General features: G+C 40.3%; 1 protein-coding gene across 6 annotated transcripts in view; it reads right to left on the bottom strand.

Moving 5' to 3' along the window:
* Positions 1-23,778, bottom strand: part of chd9 (chromodomain helicase DNA binding protein 9) — a 79,354-nt gene that overhangs the window by 48,331 nt on the left and 7,245 nt on the right. The window contains exon 1 of one of the 6 annotated variants that reach the window (XM_080885581.1): positions 19,033-19,135. The exons of 3 other annotated variants lie outside the window; for them this stretch is intronic. Coding sequence is in view for 1 of the 3 variants with exons in the window: in XM_080885579.1 (XP_080741705.1) it covers positions 670-699 (30 nt within the window). In the remaining 2 variants the exon portion in view is untranslated. Of the gene's footprint in view, positions 1-669; positions 1,623-19,028; positions 19,136-23,778 lie in introns of those variants that run through there. 2 more of the 6 variants (XM_080885580.1, XM_080885579.1) reach the window with 2 other exon arrangements.

Genomic DNA, 23,778 nt, shown 5'->3' with positions numbered 1-23,778 from the left:
GAAAACAGGTTTCTATCAGAAAGGCAGCGCAAGGGAGAGAGAGAGAAAAGATAAAATGCACCAAAAGTGAGAGCACTGCAGCTGTGTAATACATCTATAAATAACTGAAATTACAGCCTGCCAGCACTGCAGTGATTTCAATCTCTCTAGCAGCACGCAGTCCCATGAAAACGGCAGGGACTATTACAGCTAATGAAAAGGTAGAGTAAGCTCCATTTGGGCCGGACACCTTTCCCTCGCTCCCACCCTCTCATTTCCACATGTAGTGAGGTCTCTGGTGACTGACAGGCTCAACTCATAGAGGGCACAAACACATGCGCGCACACGCACACACACACACACACACACACACACACACACACACACACACACACACCATACACTGTACATAAACTACAGAACAGGGCAGCAGAATTCAACTGAGAATGAAAAGTGATGTATGATTGGACAGTGGGGATGGGGAAAATACTGTACATCCAGTAAACCATGCTAAGGTCCAGCACAGCAAAGCAAATGAATATAGAGGGAAAGGGGAAAAAAGCAGCAATGAGTTCAAGATGGCGGCAGTGCAGCATGAGCCAGTAGCAGAGGAGGTTGTTCAGTTCCTGCCGGCCCCTCCTCCTCCCCCTTGTCCCTCCTCCCTCCCAGCTCTCAGCACAGCTCACTTACCCTTCCTCTTGGCCTCTTCACTGTAGACATGGTGTTTTTTTTCCCTTCCTCTTTCCTCCCCCTCTCCAACCGGCTAACAAAAGCCTTGCCCTTTCGCTGGGTTTCTTCTCTCTCCGTTGCTCACTCACACTTTCTGTTACAAACACACTCACTCTCTCCTTTTCGTTTGTCTCTCACTCTTCCTTGAGCCGTGTGTCCCCCCCTCCCCTCCCTCACTCCTCGTTTGCCTCCCCTCCTCCTTCCCGGTCAGCTCTTCTCCTCGGGCAGTGCAAGAGCGCCGGATCTGTTCGTCTCCTCCTCCCCCAGCAGGCAGGGCTCAAGAGGAGCGCATGGGAGCTCACTCTCTCTCCTCTCTCTCTCCCACTCGCTCTTTCTCTCTCACCCTCGCCTGTCTCTTCACAGGGTGATGGGGGAGCAGCGCTGTTGGCGGTAGAGGAGGTGCGTGGCAGTCCAGGAAGCTCTCATTCTGCTGCTGTGTGCTGCTTTACTGTCGTCCGGCTTCACCCAAGTCTCCCTCACTCACTCTGTGTGTGTGTGTGTGTGTCAGAGTTGCCTTCCTCTCTCCTCCCCTCTCATTGATTCCTCTTTTTGCCTGCCTTTCGTGAGTGCACTCAGTGCCTCTCTGAGCCTTCACCCTCTTGTTTCTTGTTCTTTCTTGCTCTTCCCGCTTAGTCGTTTCTCTTTTTGTGCCTCTCCTCGTCTTCTTCACCAGCTGGGATAAGGTAGGTTACTCCTTTTATTACACACAAAAGCCTTTTTTGTGTTATCTTGCTCGCTTGTTTGGCTGATTGTTTTTTCCTCTTTTCTCCCCCACTTATCTTTTTCCTTGTTCTCCCTCGCTGCCCTCCGCTCTCCTTGGCTCGGGCGTGTGTGGCGAGCTCGAGACTCTGGCAGGCAGAGCGACGGAAAATGAAAGCACAAAGCAGCAAAATGCATCAGCATGAATATTAGAGATGTCGTTAAAACCCAGACTCGTTTTTCTCTCCCTCTCTCTCTCTCTCTCTCTCTTACTCACTCTCTCTCTCTCTCTTTGTAAGGAAGTAGGCCAGCAGATGGTGCTAGCAGTTATTACATTAACTTTCACAACTTAACCCCCAAAGTACTGGATTTCTCCCACGCCACAGATTGTCAACATCGTAGCTTTTCACTTCCTCATATTGGTTACTGATAGTGATATGTTGATTTATAAATAGAACAGCAGATTCCAAGAGAGACAGAAGAACAAACAGAAAAACAAATTTCCAAAGGCTAAAAATAAATTTCTCATACAAACAGAGTATAACAGATTTCAACTTCCTAATTAAATTGGCACACACAGCCTACACTGTCTCCAGCGGTGAATTCAAACACTTTTACCAGGTCAAAGCCAGGTCACCCTGCTACGAGTCTTGGGGGAGGGGTGACCAAGAGTGGAAGCTGGGATGTGTCCAAGACATGGAGCTCTTCCTGTGAACCACAAACTCTTTGAGCTAGAAGGCCTTTCAGGGAACTCCTGACAGCACAATGTAGGGTCCATGTGCAAAGCCTGGCACATGGTATTGGGAATTATTTAGACACAGGCTGGCTTGACGCCAGGTACAATACCCCCCAACGACTGGGTTAGGCCTGAGCTACTGACGGACGCCATCAGCTGTTTTTAGTCTGTGTTTACTGTGCAAAACAAGGTAAACCAATATCCTTCCCACACAACACAAAGTCAATTTCAAATGCAGCTGCACACAACACAGTTTGTTGTCTGTCCAGTTCAATTCAAGGAAGGACACACTTTTCATGCCGTTTCTAAAAAAGAAGTTATTCTAATGGCCAAATCTAAGACACCAAGAAACTAAAGGACTAAATGGTTGCATTCATGGGATGAATAATTACCACAATTCAAAACACGAACAGCTTTTGAAACACATGCCATCTGACCGGTCAGGGTGACACAAGCTGCATGGCGGTTGTGAAGACATTAGTAAATAAAACACAGAGTAAGACATTATCCTAGGAAGCAAGGAGTCAGACTTCCAGGCAGGAACACATCCCATATAGTGTTACTTTATATATAACTTATTATATTATTAAATGCCGATCCTCCTCACATGGGTTGTGAGTTTATGGTGTGAAATGTGTGGGGTAGTGTGTTGAGGTTACAATACAATATGGCTTTACACTCCATGTTGTACACATATTCTAACAGCCTTATTCAAAATCTGTATGTGTGTAAATGGGGGTGTTGTTATAGCAGTGGCTTTAGAAATTCTCACACCATCTCCCTCTGGTTTGCTCTTAAAGCTCTATATTGTCTTTTCTACAGAGATCACAGCCATGTGTGCACAGCAATATTCCTTTCTAAGTGTTTGCAGCAGCGTGCCTTGTATCAACCTGCCAAGTCAGGCCTTGGAGTTTGGACTTTAAAGCAGACCACATGCTTGCTGCGAGCAGAGCAACAGCATTATCTCCAAGCGAAACAAATCTATTGTCAGATAATGTCCACCAGGCTACACTCCCCAAGGATGACTCGACAACACACACACTCACACTCACATTGTAATGAGTTCACAGTCACATATTGCATAGTCATATATTCAATCCACCCTAGACAAACATAAACATAACTAAAAATACAGTCTCCTCACAGTCCTCATTAAACTGCAACAGTGAAAAAATAAAGAAACTTTGTCATTCATTACTTTAACTGCCACAGGTTTACACAAGTATGCAATTTTGTACATCCCACAATGGTTTATCTTCAGGAAAAAAAACATCAAGTATTTGAAGAATAAAATAACCTGGTACAAGCCTCCAGAGAGTCGGAATAATGCCTCATTTAAAACCAGATTCAGTAACTATGTTGCTTTTAATGAAACATTTTTGCTCCATGGTAAATGTTTTTTCTACCCGGACTAGATTTTAAAAAATGAAGGGGAAAAAAAAAAAAAGTATAGCAGTCAACAACGTACACATGCTTCAACGGTCACATGGCATGAAGCCACAGCTCCTTGGCAACTAGACAGTTAATATGCAAACAAGCCTGGCAGCTCTGTACAAGGGGAGTGGCTTCGTTTTAGGACAGATGAGGGAGGGGAAAGGAAGAGGGGAGGGAAGTAGAGAAGGGGAGGGAAGTAGAGAAGGGGAGGGGAGTAGCAGAGCTGGTAAAAGGAAGCGGGTGGAAAAAAAAAATGTGTGTGCGCATAGAGAAGCAGCGTGGCTGCAGAGGCACAGGTGTCTGTCGCTGAACACTCCATTACTTCCTCATCAAAGGGTCTGTATTAGTGCGCTACTGCTCTCATTTCTTGCCTGAACCACCATGAGAGTCTCCACCAACTCACCATTAAGAAAATGGAGAGCTCAGAGCTAGCAATGCACTGGCTGTAAATGACAAGATGGCTAGCACCCACGAGGCTCTAGAGCCAAAAGCCAGCTGTTACTCTCATATCCCAAAAATTAATTCCTTATCCAGCTCAAATGCAATGACACCAAGTGTCAGTGACAACACTGTGCGGGATGAAAAAAAGGCTGCACTGGAATAGACAATGCACACACTTCACATTTTTAAATGTTATTTAAGAATTAAATTTGAAAAGGTGATTGATAAAACACTACTTCTTTCATATAATGAGGTTTTCACTGGTGAATAAGTTTACTGCCATGTTCTCAAGCTAAAAATAAAATACACACAAAATCAAGGACAGCTATTCTGTAGCGGAGACTTAACTGTGTGATTTTGTTTTGTCTTCAGTGACCAATGCTAGATCCAATCTATCCTTGCCATGATTCTGAATTAGACATGCTATGATGAAAATGGATGGTGTCCTGTTTAACCATTTTTCTTTTTAGCCAAAAAAAGAAAGAAAGTTTAAACAGGCCTCAACAATATAATGATTTATGCATTTCTTGGAAAACAAAGCCAGCCTTCAAAATTTAATGAGAATCAATTCACAATATTCTATTATATCTATCTACTATTTTCATTTCATTTTGTAGCACAGAAGTAGATAGTCCACTTAAGTTGCAAGTGAATGAACACATAAAATCACCTGTAGTGAATTCACCAAATAGTTACCTGCCTTCTTGTGCTAAACGTATGGTCCTGTGATTTGTCCACGTACACTTGCAAACGTACACTTGTGCAGTCCTCCAAAATCCCAACTGCTCATTGCTGGATATGGATGACATGCATTGCATTTAACAGAACAAGTAAGGGAGTGATAGTGGCATTTAACCGGAATGGAAAAAGCACCCCCCAATAAAACTCCAAAGTTAAAGAAATAAAAGTATGAAAGTAGAAACCTAGTTGCAGTGGATTCATTTTGTTGCTTTAAAACACTGTTTCATTTCAGCTCGTTGTATGTTTATAACTTTGCTTTTCTCCGTGGCTGGCTGATGGACCAACAATAGCACAAGCAAGAGTAGCCCACAGACCGGTTTTACCACATACTTCTGATACTGCCCCTATCTAATGATTTCTACAGGTAGATGGGCAGTTTGTAGCTGCCCATAGACATCTAACACACTGCCAATGCACTACAATCCCATGTGCACAATGAAACATGACATGGACCTTTTAACTAGGGAGCTCACAGAGTAAAGACCACTTGATGACTGCTTGAGCTGAACCTGTTATTTGTGTTCTTACCTCCACCTCAGTCTGGAAAAATTCTGGATGACCATGACTGTTTAATTTCAGCCAGGTTGTATGTTTTGAAAGGAGATGGGCAGGTTATTCATTCACCTTCCAAACAGGTGTTCTAGTTTAGAATAACAGAAATTGTTTTGCAAATATTTAAACTTAAAAAACAAACAAAAACAAAACATTGATACCAATGAAAGAGGTTTTGGCTTTCTCCAAAAGAAAAAACAAAACAAACAAACACCAGAACTGCTATTTTTCACAAGGACTTTCTAAGCTGGGTTTAATATACTTAAGATCAAAATGTATTTTTCTTTTTCATATGGTGAAATTTAAGAGGGAAATTGAGAGACCTCACTTAAGTCGCTGCCTGAACTATGTGCCAGTTGTTCTTATATTCTGAGTCACTCCCTAAACATTTAAACCAGGAAGAAGCCAGCTTTGAATATTTTTAATAAACTTTAAATTAGACATAGCGTTTCTCTGTCTTCTGCAAGTGTGAAATGTGTTAAACCATCAAAATGCTTGTAATGTAGGTGTTTTTAAAAAGGTGATGCTGCAGCTAGAAATAACAATTGGTCACATGGGAGTTGTTCAGGCCACTTTCATCTTACTATTAGTTCAAAACATTATACAGATAATTATAATGCTGCATCCACTGGGTTAACCATTCAATAAACCCAACACACCCAAAAGAAGTGAATGAGCATGAAAACTGTACTAGCCTAAGGAGAAACAACACTGTCAGCACACTATGCATTGTGTGTGCACATGTATGCATCTGTGAAGATAATTATAGATAACGTGCAAGTAAACCAGGATCTCAAAGCCAAAAAGGACGTTTTCTTTCCTCCATCCTTTAACAAACAAACATTCTCCAACAGACTGCATGATCTTTACATCAGGGTTATTTCAGTACAAATACAACACTAAATGTACTGGATACAGTTAACTAACTAATAGGTCCAGCAAATTGAAGGACAGGCTTTATAAATGTAATCATGCTACACTCCTTAGAAGCACAACAACAGATCCAACAGGCTTTCATAAAGAAAGACCATATATCCTTGTGTTTGTGCAATGCACTATTTGACTTCTTCCTTTATTTAAACAAGTTTAGCGCTGAAAGACATTCTTAATTCCAACAAAAAGCCTTTTGGGCGCAGATGGGATATAGGTATAGTATGCTGGACGTAATCATCTAGCTATGTCAGTTTTAAACACTAGGGGGTGACTGTGAGGAGACAAAGCAGGAATGTGAGGTATAGAGAAAAGATGTCTACAGCCACCTTATGTGATTCACATCCAAGTATGAGTCCAGAGTAAATGTCAGGCCTTTGTCTAAATTCCACTAATAAAGCAAAAGAGAAAAAAAAGAGGAAATTGATTTTACATTAAACAGTATTGTTTTTAACTCCTGAAGTACTATCACAAATGGGTAAATATTTGAAACTGTTTCTCTCTTTGACTTACTACCCACTTAACCAAATAAAACGGAAGCACTGTCTGCCCCGCAGCAGTGTTTCTAAAGTTACTAATTAAACTAAAGCCATGTGAATAGCAATAACGTCTTTCATTATGCTGATGACTAGATTTAAAATCATATTTTGTTAATTAACATACTGAGGAAAATAAACTCAGGCCTCTGTTTTGTGTTTGCTTTGCTTATGATGCTAATTTTCCCAGTGAGTGAACATTTTTAAAAAAATTAACAGCCATGACGTGGGTTTGGGACTTGGTCAGAATACATAGTATGGTCTAGTCTGGGCTCTTTGACAACCAGGGCCAATGACTGAGAAGAGAGAGAGAGCAATTCTAAGTAGGACATTTGCCCCTCTTGCATCTTTAAGTGTCAGCTCAGAGGGCAGACACTCAGTGAGATTTAAGATGATATTTCAAGGACTAGCACTGCTTGCATGCACGAATGAGTAGGAGTCAAAATGAAAGCAAGAGACCATCCATCCAGAGAGGGACAACTCTCACAATTAGTAGCTGACAAACACACTTTACATACCAGCAGTGCAACTAAGGAGCCTCACTTCTGAGTACTGGTTAATATAATTAGTATACTTTATTCTTGACATTCAAAACAAATCTGTGTATGTCTTATCGCACATAAACACCCCCACACACTCGGTCTTATCTTTGTGGAAGTGCTATCTATTTGTATATCACTTTCAAACAGAGGAGAGGACCCTATCCTAGACAGAATATAAAACACAAAGTCAATGTGACAACACCAGTTAGTGAAGTCCTGTCATGAAGGGTCAGTTTTGACTATTGCCATCTTGTTGCTTTGAAAATGGACTTTTCAAGCAAGAAGTGTAACTGACTAAGAAATTGACGGACGGTGCATCATAATTTATATGAACTTTCTCAGTCTTGCTACCCCCTATTTATACATCACAGTTTAAGTGTAGGGAGAGTTTGGAAACTCATCTATTCCCTACAAAAATTTGTTTTTATGTCGAATCAAAAAGCTATTTGAGCTACTTGTATTGTAATATTTTTGATTCACATGCATTCTCCCAAATATATTTCTGTAGAGGGTCTACTGTTAGTCTCAAATGCAAGTAAATTCTTATGCTGCCCAAGATAACTAGCATTGCCTCCCTTGCCTCCAATCCACATAAGCCTCTTTACTTCACTTTAATGTGGAAAAAAAACCCCTACTAACAAGGGATGACATTTTTCAAGGTAAACTCATAACTCTTATTGGTGGTAACTCCATCACTGATCACCACAGCTGGCCAATCAACACTGTTTTCCCCTTCAACTCTGATAAATCCTGAGCTCTGCACTCTTTAAAAACATCTGTAGCCATGGCATTGATTCATCATTGGAACAAAACTAGAGAATGCAGGAGGACCTCTTTGTCTGTTATCTTGATTTAAATTAAAGCTTAATGTAAAAATCTGTTTGCAGAGATACTCAGTTATTTCCCCCCTACCTCACTGTAGGGGCCTGTTTGCAAATGAAAGACTCCATAGTGTGGTGCCTTTTGAAGAAGGGAGGAGAGACAGACAAGCTATTTAATACTCATAGCAACAGAATGAACGGAACAAGTTAGAACTTTAAGCATAAAGAAAAAAAAGAAGCAGCAGCAAATTCAATGACTTAAGAGTTCTAACTTTGTAGGTGATATCCACAAATGTACGCCCACTAATTACGGTAGGCTCGTTATGATCATTCAACACCATATATGCACAAATGTCTCCTGCTGGTATAGCCTTACATGTCAGGCTGGAATTAGAAAATAAATCCAATTGTGTCTCTTTATTTTGCTAGCAGTCGAGCTAGTTGGATAGCTTTGCTCTGTGTTTGAGCCACACAGTACACAAACATGGAGATTGGACAGTGCCACCTTTGCATGACTTGTCCCTGCACAAGTGGTTTCACTTACTGGCAATCTCACAGGAGGGCAACAAGACCAATTCAGAAGATTGCCCAACCCTACCATATTCATTCAGTGGAGACCTGTCAATCACAATGTAGGCCCACTCTAAAGGATACCCTGCGTTACTGTACTTTTTCACTATCAACTGAAATGATAAAGTAATAAACATAACAATCATAGATCAACTGAGCAGTAGGGTGGTTTCCATTTTCATTTGTAAACTCCTACTTCTACAAATGGACATCCAGATGAGTTACCTGGTCATGAGAAAGAATGCATGTTAAAGGGATCAGTGTGTCTGTACTTTATATTGATTGATTGATTGATCATACTTTATTCATCCCGAGGGAAATGGTAAATGGTTATGGAGTCCATGGTCCATTCTCAGGGCTATGTGCTCATTCTAAAGTCAAATTTCATGGGACTTTGTTCATGCTGGAAGACTCCACTAAGGCAGAAACAATTTAATATGGGGACCAATCTGAATTGCTCTCTTAAAAATTGTGAAATGGGACATTTGCCTTGGTGGAGGATGTGCTTTGAAAGTGCCCTTCTAGAGGTTTTTTGAGTTAGTGTGTGCTGTGGTTGTTCTGAGTAATGATGTGGTGCTCTCTGAATCAGAGATGGCACAGCAGGTCAGACACCAGGCAGTGAAGTGGAACTGAACTGTGCAAAACAAGCAAGCCGGATGATGCCATTCATTAATGGGAACATCGGTGCAAACTGAAGAGTGGAGCCGAGAGGAGGTCCCTTAGGATGCAACAGAGAGAGAGAGAGAGAGAGAGAGAGAGAGAGAGAGAGAGAGAGAGAGAGAGAGAGAGAGAGAGAGAGAGAGAGAGAGAGAGAGAGAGAGAGAGAGACAGAAGGAGAGGGAGGGAGGATGGGAGGGATGAGGTGGAAGAGAACTCAGCAAAGGGCTTACTGCCAGACCTTTACAGCTCCTTCATTATTGAAGCAGTGCAAAGGCAGAGCAGGGCCAGTGCCTGCGTAAGGAGGAACACACATAGAGGCAACCACATACATTCATGCACAAGAAGCACAGTGCAGGTGTGTAGTTAACCTACAGCCTTCAAGATTTGATGAAGTGAGGACTTTTTTTTCCCCCCCCAGCTTTGATTTCTACCTTCTCCTGTGCGCATGGCAGATATCTATGAAACGAAGAGAGCGAGAGTGCAGAGCAGAAGCGTTTTCCCCGCAAAAATGGAAAAAAAAAAGGAAAAGAATTACCTTAGTTGCATCTTAACTTTATATTAAGATAATGACATTTTAACAGTTAAATCCAAATTATAGATCATTTTTATGACATGTCTCATAAGCTGCAACATAAAACTGAGTTGTTGTTTTTTTTTTCCAAACTAATATGCAATCTGAGCTAAAGGTAAAGAAGGTAAAAGAGCATGGTGAGGTCTAACAAGATCGGGTCGTCACCCCCAAGCCAACTGAGGCATAACGTAATTCACACCTCATCAGGGGTTCCCTGTTGACTAATTTACTAGTCAATTAAACATGAAAGAAAAAATACACTCAAATTGAGAACAATCAAAAAGGAGTGGAAACTGTATCCAAACAAATGTGGTTACACACTGCTCCTGTCGAGTTGCTACGTGCCAATTTACTCATTTTTTTGGTCAAACTACTGCAGTCATCTGCCTTACTTTACCCCTTACTAGTGGTAGGTGGGTGTGTTACATCTTTGAAATGAACCTTATGTGTAAGTTCAATAAGGAAGATGTGTAATCACACATCTGTGTACTACCCGAATGTTTGGAGGCTAGACAGTGCATTTCATTACTTCCACTTTCCCAAGTTATCAAGCTCACTGCTGACATCACTGGTCTGGACCAATCATCTTTCGGCCCACCATCTTCAAGCCAATCGGCCTCCACTTTGTGCACTTTCACTCAGTGCTCATCAGGCATTCTCCCTCAAATTCAAATTTTATTTGTGTCACACACACACACACACACACACACACACACACACACACACACACATACACAGTATGACATGAGGTGAAATGCTTATAGCTGTGCAATGCCCGACCATTAAATGACAGTAGGTTTACAGTAAGATATACAATGAAATAGGGCTGCACGATTAATCGTTAGAAAATCGCGATCTCGATTCATACTTATGTGCGATCTCATTTCCAAATGACAACGATTTAAAAAAAAAAAAAAAAAAAAAAAAAAAAGACGACGACGACGATTGTACCGCATTTTGATCCGGGACGTACTCTGCATGAAAACAAGCGCTCACTCTTCTTGCTCAACAAATGACAAGGGCGGAGCCTTATACCACGTGATACAGAAGCTGTGCCGTGTGATGCTAAAATTAGCAGGGAAAAAACAACGGAGAGCACATCAGGGATGACGAGAAAGTAGGGCTGCTCAATTAATCGAATTTTAATCACGATTACGATCTGGGCTTTCAACGATCATTAAAAATGACTGAGCCGATTATTAGCCCCTCCCTCATTTATCCGCGACACCTTAAAGGCCGGTCCGTGAAAATATTGTCGGGCATAAACCAGTCCGTGGCGCAAAAAAGGTTGGAGACCGCTGATTAAGAGGACCCGAGGGAAGCTCAGAAAGCTAAGCAGAAGTTATTTGAAGAGGAGACTGACTGCTGTTGGTTGAAAAGAGAGGTTTAAAAAAAAAAAACTTCAGTGGTGTTGCACACTATTTTATATTATTTTTTAAAGTCATTGTTAACCCTTTAAATCCGGTCAGAGCAGCATGCTCCGTTTTGTGTAACTATTTTTAAATCCCTGTAGAACCTGAACCGTGTAAGCTAGCGCAATAATTTGTTTTGCATATGAAACCGGATGAGTTGTAGTTACATCTTATGCCATCAGCTTGTCCTCGGTCACGGTTTCCTTCCACATAAAGCTTTGCAAATATTGCATAAAAAGCGCTTGCAGGAACAAAAACATAATATTCCAGAAACACGCTTTGCCGATCCGATCAGCTGTTCATAACACTTCCCAGAAAAAGTCGTCAGTGCGAACTATCACATGTCCGCCATTTCCTGGCCGAAACAGGAAGTGATGTCATTTTCGCGGAAATGTAGTTTTTTTTACTTGTAGGCCTTAAAAACCTATACTGGTCATGTTTGACTTTTCTGAATAGTTTCTGGGATGCGTAGAACTCAAATTGCACTGCTGGAAATAGTTTGTTTTGATGCACATGCTGTTTTCTTTGCAAATTTGCATCATAGGATTGTTTTTTTGTTTTTCCTGCAGTATATAAAAATTGCTGTATCTCCAAAATAAAACTATGAAGACACTCAAAATAAATTTCCTGTTGTTGTAAACTATTTTTTGCAACTTTTTTGTATTTAAAGTTTTGAGGGATAAACCTCTTAAATTTCTCCAAGTAGAAATATATGTAAAAAAACAAAAACGATTTTCAATTTTCTTGTAGATTATTGCACTTTTTTGCAATTAATGTAGTTACTATGGACTTAATGCATACATATTATTAAAATATGGGCTATAACAGTTGTATAGCAACTTGAAATGCTCCCACAAATGGCACTACAACATGTAAAAAAATAATATAAGCTCTGGTGGACTTGGTTCTATAGTAGGTCTTAAAGGGTTAAATAAATATCGTCAAATAATCGAGATCTCAATTTCAGTGAAAATAATCGTGATTATCATTTTTGCCATAATCGAGCAGCCCTACGAGAAAGTGACAGGAGAAAATCCGTCCCGGTCAACCACCCAAACATCAATAACAGGAACCTTATACAGCGCTTCCCTATACACGTCGAACTCCCGCAGGCACAAAGAAATTACGGAGGCTATCACTTATCACCTGAACAAAGATATGGCTCCCATCAACACTGTGCAAAACGAGGGATTTAGGAAAATGATCAACACCCTAGACAAACGCTACACAGTGCCGTCCCGCAACTATTTTTCTATTGTTGCACTACCTGCTCTATACACGCAGCGTCGAGCAACGGTGGAGACGGAATTTCAAGTAGTACAACATTTTGCGGCAACAACAAAACGTGAGACATTTGTTGTTTTTATGTTTATTTATTGTTTTTATGTTCAGTCTCAACTGATACGAAGTTGATGTGCAGTTAATAAGTGCAATAAATATTTATACTGGAAAAGAAAATCGTGAGAGAATCGTGATCTCAATTCTAAGCCAAAAAATCGTGATTCTCATTTTATGCAAAATCGTGCAGCCCTACAATGAAATATACAAATTTACAGGTTACCTTCGTGTAAACCACCAGCTCCTCATCTCTGCCTCTCTCACATTACCAAGAACTTCATCCAAGCCTCCGTCTTCATCACCACCACCAGCATCTAGACTCCAGGGGGTCTTGCCTAAGTCATCACTAGGAATCTGTACAGCTGTGATGGGCCATTAAACTCTAGTTGCCAAATAGCTTAATTCAATCATGACTCGTGTTCAATCCACCCTAATGATCTTTTCTTATTAAACTTAAAGCTAACTGAAGTGAAATCAACAATATATGATTAGTTTAACCAACTAGCATTTCTGGTGCCAACATTTCATCAGTTAGTCAACTAGTCACACATTTCACTAGTCCCTTGTGGGGACTATATTCCTGGCTTTACTTAAATTGACAAATTTGTCCATCTTTTGTACTAGTATGAAATCACCTTAAGTCAAAGACAGACAGCTGTCAGCCACAAATGTCTAGCGGCAGGGACGAGTTATGGCCAAAGAAGCAGCTTCCCTGCTGATACTGTTACAGCTGAACCCCAAAATAAACACAGAAATGCAGGGTTTAAAACACACTTCATTTCATAGTTATTCAGTTTCAAACAGACTGTCAAATTTTCATCAGTAAAGAACAACATTATGAAATGTTTGGCCACAAAATATAAACTAAGGCTCTTCAGGTTTGTTTTCCTGATGCATTATTGAACAAAGTACATGAAACGATAGTTATTTTTGATAAAATTTGTAATTTTAAGACTATTTTTATTTTTTTATTTTTTTTTTATTTTTAATCACAAAATAAAATACAAAAGAGTCCAAAATATTTATAACTGAGTCAGAAATACTAAAATGAAGTATAAATATATTAAAACTATAGTTAGGTAAATTACTTGACCAAATATACTGGTACCATCCATGCTCTTATTCAATGGCAACGAAACAAGTTGTATGAATCATATCAACAGTATTTGTACTATATTTTATTTTTACGTTTTTATTCTTTTCCACTATGATCTCAAAATTGTAATGCAGATTTATGGTGTGTGAAAAACTCTGAAGTTATTTTATGCTATTTGCATTTCTTCTACAAATATTCCACATTTAAATGAAAAAAAAATAATTTAGCAGTTTTTAAAGGGAGCAAGTTAAAGCAAGTCTTCAATTATGCTTCTGATTTCAGCTTTATTTAAAAAAATAATCTTGGCTATGGTTGAGTTTAATGTTTTCAGAATGTACTTTACAAAAATGTAAATGTATTTTTTAACATACAATATATGTATTAATTTTACTGGTGTGATCAAACTGGGCTATAGACACTACAGTACAGAATAACCCCCTTACCTCACTCTAAGACTGCAGACTTACTTTCCTAATGTACTTAAAAGTAAAGTGGGAGGTACAGCTTCAGCTTCCAGACCCCTCTTCTGTTGAACCAGTTCCCAGGTTGGATTCAGGAGAGAGAGACACCTACTCTACTTTTAAAATTAGGCTTAAAACGTTCCTTTTTGATAAAAGTTAGGGCTGGATCAAATTACTCTCGATCCTCCCTTAGTTACGCTGCAGTAGGTCTAGGCTACTGGGGACTCCAACTGATGCATTGTTTCTTTTTCACTCACTATGTATTTATACACCACTCTGTATTTAATCATTAGTTATTATCAGTGTTGGGACTAACGCGTTATTAAGTAACGCGTTACAGTAACTACGTTATTATTGTGGTAACGAGCACGGTAACTAGTTATTATGCCAAAATCAGGAACGCGTTACTCGTTACTGGGATTTAGATAGGGTCGTTACTCGTTACTTCGTGTGGTGGCATCGCGGAGTTTCCACAGATTCAGTAACATTAGCAAGTGGTGGAGGCAGCAGGTGGATGAAGGAAAAGGGACGCAGAAGGAAAAGAGACCCGAGGCGGCCGCCGGTCCAAGTGTGAACTGAACTTCAGGTAAGAAGTTATGACCTGCAGTCTCTCTGGGTCAGATATGAACCAAGTTTAGGTGGAGTTTATTTTCGTTATTCTGACTTTTTCCGTACTGCGTGCTAGCTAGCATGACGGAGTTTCTATACAGCTGGGTGGGTGCTATGTTACTGATGTTGAACTTTATTTTGTTCATAAGTTATTAGAGTTGCCAACCGTCCCGTCTGGTATTCAGAGAAAATATTACGCGTTTCTTATTGAGGTGAAAAGGAACAGTTTGTCCCGTAATTCAGCTACAATGAAAAAGACACAAAGCTGGAGTTATTCTGTGTCTTTACGCTGCACAGCTGCCTCTTCTTCTCTCATTCTCCCCCCTCCCTCTCCCGTTTCTACTTCAATCATGAAACTGATCAATGATCAGCTGATCGGCTCTCTTGTTTGTTTATCGCCCACTTTGCGCCGAAAGAGGAAACCAGCGGATGTCGCGCTAAACAACAGCAGCACGTTTAAGCTTGATCAGCTGTTGTTAGAATTTATTTAATATTAATTTCTAGTATCAGCTGATGTTTGCTGGAGCCACAGCTGTAAAAAAAAGCTGCTGGTCATGATATGGTTTGGTTATCTGGTGAGAGGGAAACATGAAGATGAAACCAGGAGATGTCCTTACTGGATCATCAGAGCTGAACAGGTGATGGAGAAACAGGTTTACCTTTTAGGTGACATGAATGAGTTGAAGGGAAGTTATGAACTGTTTCTGAGAGACAAATAACCCCAGGATCCTTTTTTAGGTAGCTGACAGCTGGTAACTGTGCAGGTGCGGATCTAGCAAAGTGTGGCCAAGGGGGCATGTAGGGCATTAACAGGGAATGGGGGGCACAAAGAAATACTTTTCTTTCTTATTCTCATTTAAAATGTCTAGCTTTTAAAAAATAATTATCTGAATCTTACAACAAACGATTGATAGATTGATGCATATATACCATCAAAACAGTGTACATCACTGTCACAACAGTGTTTGTTTTCATTCAAAGGCTTTATGATTTTTCCTATAATGGTGGGCCGGTCTCTAGTCAAAATGCCCGGGCCAATTTTCTTTCCCAGTCCAGCCCTGTATGCAGCTCATCTGCAGTCTGGTGTTACCTACATCTTCCTATTCAGAAGGCAGAATTTCTGAGTTCTGAGTACAATCGAAAGCACCACGACTGCAGTTTTTGTGTTGGATGTAAAAGGCGCAGATGACTCTGTGACGTAGGCTAGAATCATGGCAGCAGTCAATGACGGTCCAGGCGTGGGATTTCTCTCGTGGAAATATGCACATTATCTTTTCCTTTCTATTGGTAGGTGGCACAGTGCACTTGTGGCAAGTAAGCAAGCTAGAAGACTGGCAACGTTATGGAAGAAACACATTAACAAGAGAATTCTGAGTAAAACCAAAGTTACTTTCCCTAGTAACTAGTTACTTTGAAAGTAACGAGTAACTTGAAGTAACTGAGTTACTTTTGAGAGAAGTAACTAGTAATGTAACTAAGTTACTATTTTAAAGTAACTTACCCAACACTGGTTATTATTAATCTCTGGCTCTCTTTCACAGTGTGTCTCGTCTTGTCTTCCTCCCCTCATCCCAACCAGCCGCAGCATATGGTCGCCCCTGCCTAAGTTCTGCCGGAGGTTTCTTGCTGTTAAAAGGGAGTTTTTCCCTTCCCATTCTCTCCAAAGTGATTGCTTTAAGGGGGTCAAACAATTGTTGGGGTTTTTTGTTTTCTTTGTGTCTAAGGGAATGGGGTTTTGGGGGCTAACAGGAAGAGAGAAACTGCATAGAGCATGCAAGACTACAGCTCTGTTCGGTCCCAACTCTACATAGTTATGCATCACACAAACAGCAGGTGCTGCTCTCTCAAACCCATTATTTTCAGTGGCTTTCACAGTACAACAAAGAATGACTGGACCTTGTGGTAACTTAAAATGGGCCTTGGGGTGTTGATGAAGCAGCTAAGTATGATTAACTCAGTTGCATCCGCACTTTATATAGCGATATAGCATTGTCCACATAACTGTTTGCATTTGTTAAAACAGGCCCAAGAAAAAAATCCTTGTGCCAAAAAAGTCCACCAGAGGATTAAATGACTACAGGCCTGTCGTGCTAACATCTGTGGCTGTGAAGTCCTTTGAAAGACTTGTGTTAAGCCACCAGAAGGACATTGCACTGGAAGTTCACCTAGCTTCCACCTGTCAGTGGATCACCAGACCATTAGCACCAGCCTCATCCAGAGATGTGTTCTCTCCGCTGCTCTTCTCTCTCTAGACAAATGAGTGCACCTCAGGAGAACCATATGTGAAACTCCTATAGTTTATCAAGGACACCACTGTCATTGGTCTGATCCAGAAATATGATGTGTCAGCATACAGACAGGAAGTGGATCCCCGCAATCTGAAGTGGTCCTCACATATAAACTCTGTCTGAAAGAAGGCCCAGCAGATGTTGTACTTCCTGCAGCTACTCAGGAAGTTCAACTTGCCACTGAAGCTGCTGGTCATGTTCTACACTATCATCATCCAATCTGTCCTATGCATGTCAATCACTGTCTGGTTCAGCTCAGCCACAAAGCAGGACAGGGCCAGACTGGAAAGGACAATCATGTCTGCAGAGAGGATCATTGGTGCTGATGTTCCCTCCATCCAGGACCTGTACAGGTCCAGGGCTAGGAGATGGGCAGAAAACAGCGCTACAGGATGTCATTTACTAAAACATTTGCTTTGACCACAGTTTAGGTAAAAAAAAGATAACCCCCCCCCCCCCCAAAAAAAACAAAAAAACATCTGCAAACGTACAAATAGCAGCTGTTGATATAGCCGGTGTGAAACACCTCCAAACGGCTGGTGTTTGCTAGTTTTGCTGAACAAAAGAGAACAGCTATGATTGAACTGATGGATTGTGTCATTGTCACCAATATGCGATCCACTTTTTAAAATCAGTATCAGATCAGTATTTGGTTCAAATACTTGACTGGCACATGGCTAATATGGTTAAGTGTGGGGTAACTTACTTAACAGATCTCTGTGCATTTTCCTGTTGTTTCTGGATATTTAAAAAACAAAAATTAAATTGAAGCTTGATGAAATGAAATTTTAATGGCTGTTTGTTGTTTTGTTTTCCTTTGGAAGGCCAGCACCTCTTTGATGGTGACCAACATTTTTTGTCATATGCAAGAAAAACCCTGGCTCCATGTGGATTACATTTTGTAGGTTTGCTACAGCATGATCAATATAAAAAAAATATACCCAAAAAGACACAAATAAAAGTCAGATTTTCACATTAAAGGCCCAAAATTAAGGTGACTAAAATACTCTTGTCATTTTTTTAACCTTTGCAAAGCCTGTCTGACAACACTGTAGCCTGACTCACAAAACGGGGAGCAATGATTGATTATGACATACCGGTTTCAACAGTCAACCCTCTTCTGCTAAGGTAAACAGTCAACTGAGTAAGTCAAATGTTGTTAAAAAAATGAAAAACAAAAAACACACACACAAGCATAACACACAATAAAAGTCTCCACTTACAACGTCCATGGCAACTATTTAATGACTTCCTACTGACACAAACCTGTTTGCTGAAGTTACAAATCACTAAGCCAACTGCCGTCTCTCGGGACAATACAATTGACATTTAGTGTGTCAAAGTCAAGCTGTGGTGCAAAAACCACAGACTGGAACAGAATGACAGACTTATGCACTTATTCCAGTCTTATTCACTTTAGATAACTTTCCTTAAGTTTTTAGTCATATTAAGGGTTTGCTTTTATCCTCTCAATTTTCTCACTCATTGTATAGGTGTAAACACAAGGACAAAGGGGTCATTACTCCTCTGCGTCTTTTCTTATTTCATCTGTTGCACCCTATACTGAAATAATTTACAAGTGATTTTTAAGATGTCCCCCTTGAACTGAATCTTTTCATACTCAAGAGACACTGTGGTAGTCCAACCGCCCTTTCTGCCAGTCAAAGGTTAGCGTGAGTTCAAGAAGGTTGCGTCACAACCAAAAAGACATTCCAGTCACATACACACACAAAAAAAACCCTTCACATTTTGACCGCTGGGCAAACACTCACCCACCCATCACCCCCAAAAATATTCAAAGCCATTTAATCCCTGGAGAAGGAGGCAAAAGAGAGTAGAAAGGAAAGAAAAGCAGCATAAAAGGGCATACTTTAAATTCAGACCTACTGTGCAGTTGAGGCTGGCAGCGTTCCCACATGCTCCTGACACACTCAATCCAAGTACAACTCCCTCCTCCCTCTCAGTTCTCAGCCCCTCCTCCCACTGAACCCTCCCCTTCCGCTCACAGCAAAGGCCGCCTGACTTCCTGTCTACCTCTGACCCTCAGTTATCCCCCGCCCTCATCTGGCAGGCCTCCAAACAGACAAGACAATCAGAGCGGATGAAGCAGACAGAATGCTTCGTAGAGTGAGCAACCAAGACAGAAAGTGAAAGACAGACAGAAGAAGAAATGCACACATACAAAGCTCTGCGTGTCACACTGGAGCAGGTTATTAGACAAAGTGGAAAGTGTGTGAATAAGACAGGCTATCACCATGTGGGCACAGGTTTCTCCAAGTACAAGTGTGTGTGTGTGGCACATGTCGGTTGTGGGGTGACAAACGGGGTGACGCATGGTGTCATGTTTCAGTACTGATTATGGCATTGCTTGCCCAGTTTGGGTGGCTAGAAGTTACATAAACCCCAGAGAGGTCAGGAAGTACTCAAGCTAGCCTGTCACAGAAACAGCAATCCTTTTTACAAGCATGCATATTCAAAGTTGATGACTGGAAATACAACTCAGAGGAAAAGGCTGGGCAGAGAGGGGAAAGCAGCAATACACCAGCGATATAGAAAGCCAGCGGGGATGTACCTGCCCAGTATCACTGCTGGGGGGCCCCCCAAATGACTACAGCCACCCGGGCAATCAGTGTTCATCAGTCTCACTTCTCTTTTCTATTCAGCATGAAAGCCGTAGCCTCTAGTGTTATGAAAATTACAAACAGTAGAGTGTAGTAGCATGCCAAAGAAAAAATGACAAAGCCATTCATTAACACAACAAAGCTAGCACTCCACACATCCAGGTGCCAAAACAATGACAAATAGGGCCTTATATTTGCCACAACAGAATAAAATGAACTGAAGCTGAAATAACATCACATGGTAAAAACATGACTCCATAAGAAAGAGAGGCTTAATGGCAAAAGTAGTTGTCTTATTTCTTTTTTTATAAACTTGCAGCATCAAAATCCCAGTCCCAATCAAATGTGTACGACCAAAATATGCAATGTAATGTCATATCGGCCTTATGGACTGTCAGTGAGCTGAGTGCCCAGAAATATTTTGGTTTTGAATGGAAATGGGTCCTCAACACCAAAAGGCAATACATTCAGTATTCAGCCTTTTGTTTGGCAAATATCTGTTTGGCAAATATCTTTCAGTTTGAGTACACTAGGAACAGAAGTTTCAAATAAATGAATTTTCGTTTTTTCCACCCAAATTTAAGCCAGCACACTGGACTGCTCTGAGACGTCTGAAATTAGTCAAGTACAACATTCAACCACTAAAACAATTTCTTCTTTTTGGGTATGCAAGTGAATAACAGTAATTTGGCATCTTAATAAAAAAATAATACTGTGCTTCACTTTTTCCTGCTTTTATATAAAACAGTCCATTTTAAAATAGTGGATAGCAACAATATGTATTAAAACATTTAATTTTGATAAATAGCATTTTGTTAAAAGAGCTTGCACACATACTGGTGAATTAACCACTACAGAAACATAGAAATTTCGTATTTAAGGAATTTGTCAATCTTCTCAGAAGTGGATGCCCAAGTCTCAATGTTTTATCCAGTTTTCTTTCTGATTTAAAATCAGAAAGAAATACTTTTTTTCAATTACTAGTTACTTTTTAGTTTTACTAACTAAAGCACACAAGGTTCACATATTCACATAGTGCTTTTAATACAAACATTTCCTATTACACATATTTACTCCTATGTCTGCATCAAATATGCTGCTTGCAGCCTGTATTACATATATTTACCTTCTTAATATTTTTCTAATATCACAGAATCATCATATCTTCCTTTATAAAATTGGCCGCTCTGCTAATATACACTTATAATGTAGAGCTGTCCTTGTTTGGGACTGGTCATATGCTGCCAACTCTACACCTTTCATGTGAACGTGTTTGTAGTTACATTTGGAAACCTTAGGTTGACTTTTCAAGTTGATAACCACCTTCTTAAGGCCAGATAATGGAAAGATATCCTGGGTAGGCTGAGCTTGTTTTGTAGTATAAGCCTTGGCTGACCAACACACACAATGAAGCATTTTCAAGTAAAGCTAAAAAGCTCTAGCTGAGCTTGCTAACTAGTTTAGTCGATAGCTGATTTAAAAACAGGGCTAGACAACATATTGATATTCTTAAAAGAAGAAAAAAAGGGGGGGGGGGGGTGAAGATAATCATATAACTTATATATCTAAGGAGATATCAATGTTGAGATTTTAAAATCATCTGTCCTTCACAACTAGAATCTCAAAATTCTGAGGACACAGCTGCCCTGTTTCTTTGTACAGTGATAAATAAAGTTAGAAGAAAAAAAAGCAAAAACAAGAGCATGTCCTCGGGGTTGGAAAGGCCACAGTGAATTCAAACCCAGGACCTTCTTGCTGTGAGATGACACGCACCATTGCACCACCTATATAACCAACAATTAATTTTCAATTTGTAGCTCTAAAGGATTACCATACCCTTAAGTCTTTCCTGCAAAAAAGCCTAAGTCAATATGACTTGCAAAAAATAAACAAAGTGATATGTGTGTGTATTTAGCAGACTTTCATTTTGCTTTACTGGGTACACTGCCAACATAGACACCAAACATTCAACAACCTATGACACTGGATAAATGTCATTATTTCAAACATGCCTTTATCAAATCAATTCAAATTTCAGTGGCCAGTGTGACTGCATGGTGGATGAATATAAAATGAGTATTCATTGCAGTCTTCTCTTTGTATTACTCAATACAATTTCCTGACAGCACTAGGGATGTCAGAAGACCGATCCTTACAACACAATTTAATATCAAAATCCTGAAAACGTGATGGTACTTGGTTTTTTTTTGGCATTGTAAGCAGTGTACTGACTGAGGTGGCTACTCTTCCAGAACTGCAGGGGGAGGCACATGGCTACAAGTATTCTAGTCTAGCCTTACCTATTGAAGAAGAAAGAAGCAAAGGCAAAACTAGAAATGGCACAACATATGAAAAATAGTGAGTAGTGTAGTGGTCACAATAGCTCTGTTCTGAATCACTGATGACAAGGGAAGATTCAGCTATAGAAGCACTTTGTGTTTAGAGTAGGGTGGGTTGAGTTGGTGGACCAAGACATTGATTTAATTGATTCACAAAAGCCAATATCCAAACGATGCTCTTTCAGTTTTTGAACAAAGGGACGAAATACTTCCAATTTAGTGAAGACAAGCCTCCAGATTTCTTCAAAGTTTCAATTCACGGTAACGACATCCACAGTATTACCTCTCTAATTTTATCCTGAAATGCTTGTTACTATTTTGTTTAAGACAGCTGAGACTGATATTCTGAAACCAGCTTTACTCCAGATACTAAAATATTTTTCAATGGCTAAAATTAAATGCCTATGCTAACATAATATAACTAACAGTAGTAGGCCAGAACAGCACAGTAAGGTGGTGGTTAGTAGGGCTGGGTATCGTCACTGATTTCTAGAATCGATTCGATTCCGGTTCACAAGGTCCCGAATCGATTCGATCCACGATTCGATCCAATTCGATTCGATTTGAATCTGGGAAATTTTGCCTCAGACGTTCAGAAATATCATAATTCAGATCAGTACATTTACATATTTTTGTATCTATAAAAAGGAAGCTGACACTCGCAAGACTTTATCAAAGGTGTAAGCATCACAGCAGATGCCTTTGTGTCAAAGTAACTGAGGATAAAACACAGAAAAACACCAAGGTGATTTTCCTGGCCTGGGATTTTATAAAATTATTCTGCAGTCGATCAAAAACGAAAGAAAACCATTAATCAACATATGAACATTACCTCTGAAGTTACAGAGGTTTTATTAGAGACACGACTAAGCGTTTTATCGTAGTGAAAGCAAAACAGCAAAAGTCTGAGTGAATTCAAGACAATGTTTATGTGAAGTGTAGTTTGGATCGTCTTTTGTTGCTGGTTTGGTCAATATTGTTTGGAGAGAGATAAAGCTTCAGAATCAGCACAAAAAGGGCATAAGCACAAAGCGTGGACCCGCTGAAACATCAGAATCAGTGAGCTGTTGGCTTTCAGCCCCGACCGTGTCCGTGCCGTCGGGTGAGAAAGGCGACATCTCACTGCTTCTGATCCGTCGGCGGATCTACGCTTTGTGTTTACATCTTTGTGCAGAATCCGTGTACCTGCTCTCATTTACTGTTTTAGCTGTTTGGTGGTTGTTGAAATTTTATGAGGTTTAACCTGAAATTCTGGCTTTTCGGGCGAAATAAATTTATATTACAAAATCGATTCAGGATTTTAATGAATCGATATCACGTTATCCAAGCCAGAATCTATTTTAATCGATAAATCGATTATCAAAACCCACCCCTAGTGGTTAGCACTGCTGCCTCACAGCGTAAAGGACCACACAGTTTGCATGTTCTCCCCTGTGCTTGTGTGGGTTCTCTCAGGGTTCCTCTCACAGTCCAAGAAATGAAATTAGTTGGGTTAAGTTAATTGCAGATAGGTCTGACTATGAGTGTGAATGGTTCTCTGTTTCTCTGTGTACAACCTGACCAGGGTGTACTCTGCCTCTCGCCCTATGGTAGCTGAGATAGGCTCCAGCCACCCCCAAGCAAACAAAGGACTTTGTGTTTAAGTACAACTGAATTTGGCATTGTGAATCTTT

Source organism: Rhamphochromis sp. 'chilingali' (genome assembly GCF_963969265.1).
Source record: "Rhamphochromis sp. 'chilingali' genome assembly, chromosome: 6".
In the NCBI taxonomy this organism is placed as follows: Eukaryota; Metazoa; Chordata; class Actinopteri; order Cichliformes; family Cichlidae; genus Rhamphochromis; species Rhamphochromis sp. 'chilingali'.
This window is presented reverse-complemented; position numbering and strand designations above follow the sequence as displayed.